Source organism: Montipora capricornis, chromosome 3 (assembly GCF_036669925.1).
Source record: "Montipora capricornis isolate CH-2021 chromosome 3, ASM3666992v2, whole genome shotgun sequence".
Taxonomy (NCBI): Eukaryota; Metazoa; Cnidaria; class Anthozoa; order Scleractinia; family Acroporidae; genus Montipora; species Montipora capricornis.
In genome coordinates, this window is record NC_090885.1 from 23,608,871 (window position 1) to 23,622,863 (window position 13,993).

Here is a 13,993-nt window from a genome sequence, read left to right on the forward strand (position 1 = left end):
CCAGTTTTTTTAGAAACTAAATATTTTGAGCAAGAGCCGATTTTTTGGTGGTGTATTATATTTCGGCTGGCCAAACCAGCCTTCTTCAGGTATAATGAGAGTTAACATTGGATTGCTTCTATGTACATATATATAGTGAATGGATGTTGACGTAATACTGGAAAAAATGTCATAAAACATGGCAGTTACAACAAATTTGAATTTTTGTAACCGCCATGTTTTATGACATTCTTTGCAGTATTACGTCAACATCCATTTACTATATATATGTACATAGAAGCAATCCAATGTTAACTCTCATTGAACCTGAAGAAGGCTGGTTTGGCCAGCCGAAATATAGTACACCACTCAAATCAAATCGACGTTGTATCAGCTTTTGCTCAAAATATTTAGTATTTAGTAATTACGCCGATCGATCACATCAAGCCACTGATCGAACGTACACTCGGACAGGAAGATTTCACGGTTGCTTGCTTCGAAACTCTAGTCTTTTTTTTCAGAGGGGCTTAGCCAGGGTTCCCCATTCTTTCCCACAGTTCAACCAATCAAATTCTCAGTGAAAAAGGGGACAACACGCAGAACAACTTTAGAGTGAATTCATTTATAGAAAAAAACATGGCGGGTGTAACGGACTTTTCAATAAGACGTTAATAATAATAATAATAATAATAATAATAATATTCAATATTTCTATAGCGCTTTTTACAATGAAAGATCATAAGCGCTTTACATGTCTTAAAAATAAATCTAATTACAATAATTAATATAGAAATGATTAAAAGTATGTAATAATTATAATATGTACAAGTAGAATACAATAATTCCTAAAATGTTATTAAAGTAAACCTATCTGCGAACGCTTTCCTGAATAAAATGTCTTTAAATTTCTCTTGAAATTCTCAACTGATGTTACATCTCGTAGACTTGGCGGTAGGGCGTTCCATAATTGTGGTAAAGCCGCCTAAAATGAACGCCCTCCAAGAGTTGCCAGCATCTTGCCTTTAGGGGGATCAAAAAGGGTGCTACAGTTGGAGCGTAAACTATAATAAGATTTGGATTTTACCGACACTAAACTGGACAGACAAGCGGGAGCTTGCGCGTGGATGACTTTAAAGATCTTTAAACGCCAGCTGCGGAATCTTAAAATGAATGAGCGTGTGAATTGGAAGCCAATGTAAATGATACAAAGCAGGAGCAATATGGGAATATTTCCCAATGTCTATCACTAACCTTGCAGTGGCATTTCGAACGCGGCGTTGCAATTTCGAGATTTGTTCCTTTGGGACGCCTTAAAGCAGACTATTTCAATAATCTAGCCTGCTTGTAATAAATGCATGCACTAGGGTCAGAAGATTCGCCCTAGAAAGATAGTTCTTTATACGCCCAGGAACACATGACCCGGAGACTACAACTCTACTTGTTATTTGCTGCGGTTCGAAGAATAGCAGCAAATCGTTGTTTTCACGGTTCGCCGGTTTTTGACAGTTTCTATGGCGACGCAAGTACTATAAGGGCGGGACTTTGCTGAGTCGAGCCATTCTATGCTGACGTTGCTGCCAACTTGCTGTCGTTTCGAGATTTTTTATTAATGTCGTTTTGATTTATTTTGTTATCTTACAGTTGTTGGATTTGCCACCCGTCACCCTCGGGGTATTTGTTAAGTTCCTGGTTCTGCATTCGGGAGGGTTCAGGTTTCCTCTAAAAAGGGGGTCTTTCCTGACGGGCAGCAGGCACGTTATTATTGTCTGGGCTTCTGTTAGTTTCAATAAACGCAAACGGGGTCTCATGGCTCGCAGAATGCCGGGCTAAGCGGTACAGTCCGTTACCAGTTCTATCCAGTGCAGCAGTCAGTTTCCCTTTTTAACAAGTGACCAGTTGTGTTTGATTTGTTGTCTATTAGAGGGAATAGGGGAAAACTGTGTTCGTGTAACGGCGTTTTCACAGACCGATTTATTTTTAGATTGAATTTCCCGCGAATGAGACTCCCACAGGAGCCCGATGACCAATTACAAGAAATTAAGCTGACGTCATGGGGTCACCGATCCGGAACTGCCTTTGTTTTTTGACCTAATTCGCGGGAAGGGCTGGTCTAAAAATAAACCTACTTGTGAAAACGCCGTTTCACAGACGCTGTATGGAAGTTGCACGCTCCAGATGGGCTCCTGATACGCCTTATATTATGGAGATGAAAAAAGCTGATTTGCAAAGGCTAGTAACATGTTTGGACATGTCAAGATGTGAGTCCAGCCAGCAACCAGGGTTTTTGACCTGCGCGCTTGCAGTGATTGTATCGTGCCCTACTGAAAGAGCGCACGGCTGTAATTTTGCATAACTGCTGGCGAGTTCCAATCAAAATAAATTCAGTCTTACTACCATTTATCATTAATTTGTCTCTTATCATCCACTCCCTTATTTTCTCTTTACAACACTCCATAGCATTAATAGCAGCAGTCTGCGACGCACCGTTATGCGGCTTAAACCTCAGACTAATAATTGTGTATCGTACGGTCTGCGTAGCAGTGTGCTTCTGGTAATTGATCCCTAATGACCTTGAGGAGCTTGGACGAGTAAATGATGAACAGCAGTGGGCCCAAACAGGAGCCCTGTGGGACTCCATGATCTAAAACAAACCTCTCAGAAAACGTCCCATCAACAGCCACACGTTGAGTTCTGTTCTGCAGGTAGGATCTAAACCACTCCAGAGCTAGGCCACTAACACCCACTTCCTCATGTAGACGGCTGATTAGGATACCATGATTTACCGTATCGAATGAAGAACTCAGATCCAGCATAACCAATAGCGTAACCTCTTGGGAATTCATCTTCATCAAAATGTCTTTTGTGACCTTGAGTAACGCTGTTTCAGTGCTATGAAATCTGTGATACGATGACTGTAATTCAGGATAAATTGCGTTGGTCGTCATGTACGCGTGCATTTGGTTAAACACCGCTTTCTCAGTCAGTTTGGAGATGTATTTTAAATTGCTAATAGGCCTGTAGTTTGGAAACAATAGATCAAGACCCACTTTCTTCAATAGTGGATTGATAAGAGCACATGCACTTCCATTCCTCAGGAAACTGCCCAGATATCAAAGACAAATTAATAATCTTGGTAATAACTGGCAACAATATATCAACGTAGTCAAGCGCGACAGATGTAGGCAGTGGGTCTAGACTGCATGATTTTTTGTTAAAATCATGTATGAGGTGTCGAACATCGTCCTCACTGAGTGTCGTAAAAGCATTAAGCTGAGCAACAGTAGCTTGCACATCATCGCCACTGTCATGCCGATCGATGGGTAAAGTGAATGCCAAGTTATCTAGCTTAGAGTAAATGTTCCTTATCTTCTCTACAAAATATTGTCCCATTTGGTTAGCAAATTTCAACTTGTCGACGCATGGAGGAATTAAAGACAGACCTTTGGTCGCCTTGATTAAGCAGAGTTTTTGCAGTTACGAATAATTCACGCTGATCAGTGTTATTCTCCTTAATGAAGTCTTGGTAGAATTTTATCCGTGCTTCGTTCATTATCTGATTTACATAGTTCATTTTTTCCTTATAGTCCAACATGTCCTCTCTGCGGCCAGTGCGTCTCCATTTCCGCTCTGCTTTTCTGTTTTCGCGCCTCGCCAACTTAATCTCCTCATTGAACCACGGCACTGGTGGCCTCGCGTTGATGACCTTTTTCTCGCGTTGATGACCTGGATCGTGATTGGCCAGGACGCCTCGCAGGTCAAACAGCGGTAAAGGAATGTTGCCTTCAGCTAAGCAGGCGTTTGTGGGGAGGAGGTGTTTGTTGAGGGACTACCGAACCCTTCCAGGAGCCCATGACTGGGAACCTCCCCATGCCGGCACTATATCCTTGAGTCAACCTTTGTGAATGTATTTTCTATTTATTGAACTAACCCTTCAACAGGAGACTCATATTTGCATCAATTTGCATACATTGTTTTTGGTATTTTTGTCTTCGTTTAACAATAACTTTATTCTGATTGGCCATTCTAAACAGCTGGTGCAGAGCCGAAGAACTCGCGGCTTTCTAAAAATAGAAAGATACACCAGCGCAAAGGTTGGTTCATAGGGCTTGTATGGGACAGGCAAGTTCCTACTTATGGGTTCCTGACCCTTCCCTAAGCGCTTCTCAGTCTATTTTTCTGATTCCATGTTAAAGCCACACTGATATTATTAGCTGTCAAAACGTTTTTGCTGTTTGACCGAGTATAGGTTCAAGTAAGCATACCGAAGTCGAGTTCAGTAAAACGCGATTTTCACTATCTGAATAATTGTCGTTTGCTTTTAAAACCCCGGGCCCTTTTACACACTCACAAAATTGGCACGGCACTCCAAAATAGCGGCACGGGACCAATAATTGGAGTGCCGAGCATACCTCCAGAGATGTGCTCGAAAAACATAGGTACGGTACCGAGATTTCGGAGTGCCGTGCCAGATTTTTTTGCTAGACTAGTGTAAAGCGGGCTTTATTTTAATAAAACTACAATTACCAGTGCAAAGGGAAAAAGCTCACCAACTGGTAACAAGGGTTACGACCTTTGCCTTTGTTTTTTTTTTCCCTTTTGTATTTTTTAATGTACTATTGCAAGAGGGTTTTGTTTTTTGTTTCTTTTTTTCTTTTTTTTTTTTGAAAAAAAAAAACATACAAGCAAACAAACAATGTACATGACAGGAAAGGCAACCAATGCAATAGAGTCGAGTGACGCTACCTTACACAACCTCTCCGTACCTGTGCTCTTCTCCACATCCCGAGATGTATTGGTTTGCTTAACGCTCCTAGTCAACCTTGGGCGCTTTGAGCATGCACAGGCTCTAGGTCCCATTCGCCCTCAAGTGCCCAGTCTCCTAGGAAGCCACTGGAAATGCTTCTTAAGGCTTCTAGTCGACCTTGGGCGCTTTGGGCATACATGGGCTCTGAGTCTCATTCGCCCCCAAGGGCCCAATCTCCTTGAAAGGCACTGGAAATACTTCTTAAACAGCACGACAGTGACCAAAAAACCCCTCAACTAGCTTCAAAACGTGTTTTTCGGCCAAATCTCTAGTAGCCAAAGGGTTAATACGTATTTTACGAATGCGCATGCGTTCTGTACTAATTCTGCTTACCACATGAACAAGAACAAGGAAAAAAATTCACAACTATAGACTATCCTTAATTTTTATTAAACTAATAGAGGAGCTACCGTAGTCAAGGGGTTAATCACGTATGGCTCAGGGGCCAATTAATCTCTCCCTCCTTGGATCGAAAGTAGCACGGGGGTCCCCAAACAGAGTTTTTACAATTTTTTTTTCTCTAACTCTTTGATTACTATCTAGCAAAATACGTCCAGCTTTATCCACGGTCCCATCTTGTGACGTCATCACTTTTAAGGGTCAGGAACAGCTTTGTCCACTAACTTGTGCAGGGAGAAGAGATCGCTCAAACTATACCAGAATGAGCACAATTCAGTCAAGGAAACTGGAGAAACGGCCAAAAAAAACCATGTAACACTGACCTGAAATCACCATGAAAAGCTTGCTCCATTACCCACCTACCTTTCTGAGCACCTAATTCTAAGATGATGAAAGGTTTCTCGGAAACTCTTCCTACCAAAATAAAGCCTACCAAATGCCCAGCAAGTTGAAAAAAAAAAAAAAAACAAATGAGGCAAGGAAATTAAGCGAAAAGAGAGGGAAGGAGAGAAAGCGGAAAGTGAAAGCTTGTTGTGCTACTTTTAAACCCAAAAACTGTCGAAATGTTGCTTTCTGCGTATGCCGAACTTTGCAAGCGCTTATTTTGCACCTGGCTGAAAAGGCCGCGGAGTGTACAACCTGGAAACGGGTTTGTAGGGAGGTTTAGCTCTTAAACAGAACGACATTGACCAAAAAACCCCTCAACTAGCTTCAAAACGTGTTTTTCGGCCAAATCTCTAGTAGCCAAAGGGTTTAAGATATGTTTTACATAAACAGACAGAACAACTTGGAATGCGACACTACGTCCAAGGCCACACATACCACCAGAGTTTGATTTTTAACTGATTCTTGCGTAGCGACAGCAATTTCATGATTGATATGATATACAATAATTTTAAAAGGTAATTTCGTGAATGATAATTCTACGCTTTGTTACTGGCTCGTAAATGTCGCTCCTATTTTAGAACGAATGCCGAACAAGACCAGAACCAACTGCGGCTTGCAAGCGAGCGTCTTCCCGCGTGATTGCTTCGAATTGATTGGTTTACAGCGCTAGCGCTCCTTTCTCTTGTTGGATTCGAATCTTAGCCAATTAGAGGAAAAAGCAACAGCAGCTGTAACTTGTTCGCTCGCGTTTTTCTTCGCTGAATGCGTCAACTGCGTGAATTTTCTTTACAATATACGTGGTTCATTTGATTGTCCGCCTGATGACGAGACTGACAAAATTAAATGCTTTAATTTAAAAATGTCGTGCACGATGACACTGCCCAGGTTAAATTCTATACCCCATGTCCTACTTTTCAATCGATATTGCTGGTAAGTTTCAATCATTTCATTCAACCGTTTGGTTTCGTTAATTCAATGTCATTATCTCATAAGTACGTGCGAACTTGCAAAAAACACTGATAAAAGAGTTTTCTTTTTATCAAAAATGAGTTAAAATAATCACTTTTTGTGACAGCGATTTCCTTAATTTCCCTTCTCCTTGTTCTACAACGGTTTTTATTAGGCATTTATCTTCTTTTTCATGAGTTAAATCGTTCTTGCATCTTTAAGAATGTGAATGAAATCCCCTAGAGTTAATCCGATTGTTTTTACAAAACACATCTCATCTTTGAAGTCTTTGATCCGTGTGGTATTTAATTGAACACACAAAAGAACTCGTTTTCAGACGGCGAAAAGCCAAATGCGCGTTTTCGTGTACCGCACCATATTGCATGTGTCTTTCTTCAATTGTTTGTTTCTTTTGTTATCTCGCCCAAATTTCGTCATTTTAATCAAATGTGAAGATCTAAGCTGATAGGAAAGAGCTTAGTAAAATTAATTACAATTTCAGCGAGAGAGGGAAGAAATCAGCTGCCTTAGTTTTCGTTTTAAGAAAATCGACCTGGAGTTAAACTTCCTCTCTCGCCGTTGAAACTCTCCTTTTTATAAAACGCAAAAACAATACTTCTTCGCGTGTTTTATTAACTTTCTGTTTTTATTTTGATTTGTATACCTGTTTATTTTATAGCACATTAAAGAATTGACTTCCACCGCCGGCAGCTACGCGTTCTTGCAGTTAAACCCAGACCGTGAGAACGATCATGATAATCAGCAGCCGATCGTGTAACTACTGATGCACACTTCATTCTTTAATTTGTAGCGCCAGAGTATTCTCTTCAAACCATAAAAACTGATTCTCCAAACATTACTATGGTAGAACATACGTCAACAGTCACGGTGACATGTGCCCTCTGCCTTGCTCCCAATAAGTAAAATTCAACCTCAATCAGTTAACTAAAACTTATTTCTTGCCTATTACTGAGCTACAGCTTTCAATATTTAACACAAAGCGTTAAATTGAGAAAAATAAGTTCCAGCAGGGGGAATCTTCCACGTAGTTTTATGACAGAGCTCAAGCAGCAGCTTGCCGGTTTGCCGTCCGTAGATCTAGAGGTGCTTTTGTATATTTACTGAATGTTAACTCACTCTTTTTCGGTCTTGTTCTCGTAAAATAAAACCTCAACCTTGCCGGTAATTTACTTCACAGGAGAAACTAGCGTTCTCGCGATCATTAACTCTTTAATGAACCTCTATCGTCCACATACTGCCTTTTCGAATCAAAATCAAACTTCGATCACTTAGTGTTAAATATAGCACTGCAACACGTCCGATCATTGTGACAGTCGCGTCGTACTTAAAAGTGTAATGTTAAATTTCCGGCATGTTCGGAAATCATACTGGGTCTTTACCAATATTTTAGCCACCGGGCAATTGCCTTTGTAAGATGTTTACTTTTCGGTACTTTCAATAAAACGTTTCTTTGAAAAAAAAGTCTTTTAAAAAAAGAAAGGTCTTGAAAATAAGACCTCCAATTTCGTGTTTTTTTTTTTTTTGTGACACGGACCCTCTTAGACTTGATAGTAGTATTATAAAAATTAGAACTGATGGAGCTGTTATTAAAACACTTCTTTCGCTCAATGTTCTTCAAGTTATATAAAAACCTCAGCACTTGTAAATGACCTTTTGAATATATTGGTATTGTTTTGTTTTGTCCTTGATCGGAAAGCAAAAATTATTTTATGGCCTCAAAATGAGGCAAGTCAAAAATGAACCCCTGGCACCAACATAGGTTTCACAGACAAAAGAAATTCTTATCTTTCCGAAATTGTTAAATTATTTACTTGATATCAAGTCATTTTCCTCCAAATTAAGTTGATGTGACGAACCAATTCAGATAATTTCAAGCAATAAGATCAAATCTCCCATTGTCTTGTCTTTGTTTCGTACATGGTACAACCATCAATAGAAATATTCATTCATAAAAAGAATCTGCTTGGCAACTTCATTTAGGGGTCGATTAAGGAAACTCGATAATACCCACAAACTGAATTTTTGCGACCAAAATTTGGTTCGTAATTAAAGGATTGAGTTTCCCAGGAGTGGATTCAAATTGTTGGTAAAGAGCAAGCGATCTTATTTCTACACCCATTATTTCAAGTTTCCTCCAGGTTCAATTAAGACGCTAAAACTTCTGCATCGTATACTTTAATATGACAGTTACTGTTCATAATAGAAGTTAGAGGCACGCTGTTCCTCAATGATTATGTTTGTTTAGCGTCGTGAAGTCTCTTAAGCATTGAGTAATTGACAGTTTTTCGCTAGCTTCACAGCCGGGTTAGATTTCTACATTAGTACGACAATAAACGTTCACCTTCAAATAGTTCTCCTTAAAGTCAGTGCAATTATCAAAAACTTAAATAAATTTACCTAGCATTTTTAAAATGGTGTAAGTGTTAAATAATGAATTTAATTGTGTCGGATATTTATTCGACATGACAAAATTAAAACCTTTCTTTCAAATGCTCACTTCCCGTACTGCGGATTTAATTAAACCCATAAAAGAAAGCCAGTTTTTATTGACTACACAGTGTTTAGTGTTATTAGTAAGCGCGGGCAGTTAAATTTTCTCCTGAAATTGCAAACAAGGCATGCGTAAATACACTTTATTGTTTCTAACTAGCATATCCAAAGTCTTGATATCTCTAATTGTCTCGGAAATTTGTCTCCAAAAAGCTCTAACGAGTGTCATCTTGGGTTTGATATGGTGATCAAGGGAATTGACAAAAAATAACCAAATTGTGGTGAAATCATACGTCTGCTTGAGATCGCTATATAGCCATGCAGTAGTCCTAGTTTGAAGATGATTCTAACCTTTCTTCATTTCTGGATGAATATAAAATAGCCCTTTAAACATAATTTGTGCTTAACTGTCAATCAAATAGGAATGAGTTTGTCCGTAAAAGAAAACAAAAGCTTCAAGTCAAGAAGGGGTCACAAGGCACTCCCCCAAATTGTCGAAAGCTTCTTAAACGTGATTGAAACTCTTTGCTGAGTCATTTGTGTGCATACAGCGACTTAAGTCGGACCATCAAAAGAGAAAAACTTGATCAGAAAAAAAATCGGAGACGCCCAACAATGTTCTTTTCGCAAGACCCGATGCTGTTGTACCAGCAGTCGCCGTACATGCAGAGTCCAGCTCTACCTCATACTTCCCCAAGCCGGTCTTCTTTTCTGATAGATGATCTTCTAGTAAGAAGACAGTCAGCTTACCTCGTACCGAAGCCACAACTCCAACAAGAACCGCGTTCACGCGACCAGCCTAAGATTCCTCCAAGTAATGGCAGTGCTTTCAAGTTTGGTATGCCAAGTTTATTTTCAAGAAGCCGAGAGGAGCATTCGTCTGTTTACCAGGGTAAAGATTTTTATCAATTCGGAACAGTTTAATTTCTAGACGGCTTGATCTTCAAGAAAAAGGACCGCCATTAATTTACGGTTTTGAACTAATCTGGCAAAACCATCAGGTTTCACCACCCTTGCTATAATCTTACGCTCCTACGGGGTATATTTGATGATAGCAGACCTTGCTCATTTGGAATTTTATTCAGATTAAACAGTCCAAATTTTTTGCAATTTATTGCCATGTTACAAAAGATGTGAATGACTTTAGAAGAAAGAAATCGTGGAAACTTGAGCCGATAATGACTTCAAAATCGTATATTGTGTGAGGCAAAGCAAATACTTTGCGAAATTTAATTTCTTTTCCTCCCCATAATAGGCGTCATTTTTTTCCTGGAATTCCCAATTTTGTAATTTGATTTTTACACTTTCATCTCTCTTTATTTTTTGCCATTTCAAGAAGTGACACTGAGCTTCTGGTCTTATACACCCAAATTTTCTTTGGCATCGACGAAGATGAGCTTTTTCACAAGAAAATCATAAAAATACAATGCTCACGCACTCTTCGGTTGATAACCCTACGAGTCGAAAAGAAAGACACAATGATTTCTAAAAATGAAGGAGCCAGGGACCGTCTTGGCGACGATGAAATTATTACAATACGACGAGAAATCGCTCCGCATTCAATGATTTACTAAAATTATCTATACCGGTATATACTCTCTAAGGAAACATTATTTATAGCGTACTTTTCGGAACCAGGCATTCAAATCATTTTAAACTTCGTGGAAATGAAATATGCGGGTAAAGATATACTGCTATTAAGGCATTTTCCTGATTAGACAAAAACAAACTGATAACGATATAGAAGTTAAAGTAATACACTCTTCCACGGATTTCCCTTTCTTCATGAATCTATTTCTGGCGTTGGTTATTATGAAGTTCATTGAACTCGGCTGAGTTCTGAGCAATCCACATCGAATCCCTATCTCATGAATAATTTTCCAGCCACAAATTTGGATTCATGAACAGTTGAGATTTCTTTTTAATGCACATTTTTGGTTTGAATAACCAGATCCTAGTCCTGAAGTTCTCAACTCCCTACCAGTCTACTTTCGCCTCAAGCCAACCATCAGAACACCAAGCGGTCGAAGATGTCGTAAATCACGCACAGTCTTCACTGATCTACAGCTGCGCATTCTGGAGAAAACCTTTTCAGATCAGAAGTACCTAGATACGACAAGTCGAGCAAAACTTGCTCAAACCCTAGGCTTGAACGAGACTCAGGTGAAAACCTGGTTTCAGAATAGAAGGATGAAATGGAAAAAGGACAAGAAACTCAACAAACGAGTTGAAGGCTATGAAGATGCAGTGACGCGACCTGAAAGCAATCATGATAATGATGACAAGGAATTCAAAGAAGTAGAGAAAGAGAGTCCAGATAAAAAATGAGAAGGTTCACATCTACCTGATTTTCATAGACAGTGAGAATTTGTATATATCACGAATGAAATGTAAATAATTAATTGTAACAAAGTAATGTTGCGCAACCTCATCACCGATTCACAATATAGGATACCGGTGCATTTTTGTTTTTTTAAAAAGCACGGTATCCACTGAAAAATATTGTACATAAAATAATGTCCTATTAAGATGACATTGGTTATTGCTTTTGCCGGGCTCAGAAATCAGAAACTATTCCAAGGTGTATAATATTGAGGCTGGGTTGGTCGCCCCCGCAAAAATAGTTACCACAAGGGTGTGGATGAATACTTGATATGACAGTCGGTAGAAAGTTTGACATTGGTAGCTGAAACACAGTCTTTGCTTTCAACAGGTCAGACTAGTCAATGCCTTCCTAGATTGAAAAGCTGAGAAATGGCCTAAAAGTTAATTCTTTAACTTTAACTGGGGTTCAATTAAGCATCTCGTCCAAACCATCTACTATGTGGATTACGCCTGAATCAGATGGTATGATTCAGTACACTTTTTTTATTTTTGAGTAAAATCTCACATTGAAAAAAAGAATTGGTGTTTTCAGAAGTGATGAAGGATCAGTAATATGTGGCTGAAAAAGGTTAAGGCAGAGTGTTTGGGTTAATAATTGATACTTATTTGAAGCAGGAAATAACGAAGGTTTATTAAAACCAAATGATGTTCTAGTTAACCAAAACTGTGTTTAATAATCGCTTGCTACGAAACTCTTATTTGCTTCTCCTTCTTTTTTAAACCAACTCTAATGTAAACTAAAATTCGATTTGTCTTCCTTATCTGATTCTTAAATCAATATAATATAAATTGTAAGATTAATGAGATTGAAAAAGATTTTTTTTGCGGAAGTACAAGAGGAATAGACGGGAGGAAGTCGAAAGCAAATTTCAAGCGAAATTGTTGGCGAAGAAACTTTTGGGTCGCCTGTAATCGTACGTGAAATGCTTAATTAATGGTCTCAAATAAAGTGAACGTTATCCGCTGTATTCGAATCCTGTCAGTGTTTTAACTCTTGCTGATCACCTTAACACCTCACCTCTTCTCAATAAACTTCTTCGTTTTAATCAATCTCCGCACTCGCCCCAGACTTATTTTGATTTTTTTTGTTACAACATTTTTCTTGAAAGTCACTTTCCTGTACGAGAAAAGTGGTCATAGTTTGATCCATGGTCGTGCAATGAAGGGGAAATGGGTTGCATGAATACCGGGTTGATGTCACAAACTACTTCAAAGAAACTATACCAATGCAAAGTATAGTTTGACGTCACATGGTATTAATTGCGCGGTCGTAGATAAAAAATTACAACTGGTTGTTGCACTTTTTGGGAGCCTCTGAAACAGCGACTGTCAAGGAGAGAGAGAGAGAGATAGTTTACCTAACATAAGTGCACGTGAATTACTTTGCGTAGAAGTTTATTGAGGTGATACCTACTTAAGAAAATTAATGCGTATTAGAGAAGATATTCCAGAAAGAACCCGGAGGGGTCCAGAAAGCTCTGTATTGGCGACTTCCACAGTGGAGCACAAGTAAACTACGGGACAATCTCTTTTCCAGACACTGCAATCCGTTTGGTCAGCACCAGGGACCACTACTTCCATTTGGCAACAAAGGAATATTACTAGAACACAAGGTACTGTGGAATAGATAAACTACCAAACACACCCAAACCTCAAAGGAAAACCCCAAAACTTTAAAACGTTGAGAGGAACACAAAAGGAAAAGGAGGGAGAAAAATACTTCAGAAGGAAAAAGACGTTAGAACAGGATGTGTAAGGAAAGGCGACGACAATTCTCTAAGCCATGAAACCACCATAAAGGCGTGAGGATTCCCGAGACGGAGGCAAATAGGAAGTTGAACCAAGCAGGCCAGAGGGGGCTCCATTCCGGGGGACATAGGCTAGCTACAGGTAATATAACGTACTTTTGAGCCAGTGCAAAAAATCTTGGGTGAGAGCTCGTACGGTGCAACGTTGGAGATATGTTCCCTGGCAGGAAGGCAACCGACTCGGTGAGGAGGATACCCGCAACAAAAGCTTCCGGATCCCGAACCGCTTCACAAAACACCAGAGCCAGACATGAAGGTTTCTCTCTGCGGCAGGTACAAAACACAGGTCACAAAAGCTAACCTTAGACCTAAAAACGTTTGTTTAGGCCTAATTAGGCCTAAGGTTAGCTTTTATGAATTTTTAGGATACTTTCTGTATTGGTAAAGCAATGGCCTGTGACCTTTGTTTTGTACCTGCCGTATTCTCTGCCATCCCCTGAGCCATGTCAAGAGGAGAATTATCAATCTTCATCCAATGTATTGAAGGACAGAGTGAGCTTTCCGGGTTGGAATCAGGAGAAACTCCCATTCCAGAACGGTAAAGGCGAATGTAAAACGCCTGGAAGGGGGCTATGAGAAACGACAGAAGTACGAGGAGGAGATGGCTCGAGGGATGACAGCTTTGATCCTCAGTACCGGTAATTCAATAGGGAATTAGACTCCCCTTTCAAAACTGTCATCCTAGAGCGAAGGACAAAACGCGAGGAGATAAAGGAAATAAATGGACTGTCGAAGAATAACGTTTTGCTGACAAGAAAATTTAAAGGGAAAT

The 13,993-nt window shown here is 39.5% G+C and overlaps 1 protein-coding gene across 1 annotated transcript; it reads left to right on the forward strand.

The window, feature by feature from the left end:
- Nucleotides 1–9,582: 9,582 nt before the first annotated feature.
- On the forward strand, nt 9,583–12,377 carry LOC138041212 (homeobox protein BarH-like 1). Its single transcript, XM_068886985.1, has 2 exons — nt 9,583–9,920; nt 10,980–12,377. The coding sequence occupies exons 1-2, from the start codon at nt 9,644–9,646 to the stop codon at nt 11,354–11,356; spliced, it is 654 nt and encodes a 217-aa protein (XP_068743086.1). The 5' UTR covers nt 9,583–9,643; the 3' UTR covers nt 11,357–12,377.
- Nucleotides 12,378–13,993: the final 1,616 nt, after the last annotated feature.

Bases quoted from the DNA above. Each gene is read 5' to 3' on its own strand.
- LOC138041212 (XM_068886985.1), top strand. From the start codon at position 9,644: ATGTTCTTTTCGCAAGACCCGATGCTGTTGTACCAGCAGTCGCCGTAC. The intron at 9,921-10,979 runs GTAAAGATTTTT...TTGAATAACCAG, and splicing joins GCATTCGTCTGTTTACCAGG to ATCCTAGTCCTGAAGTTCTC.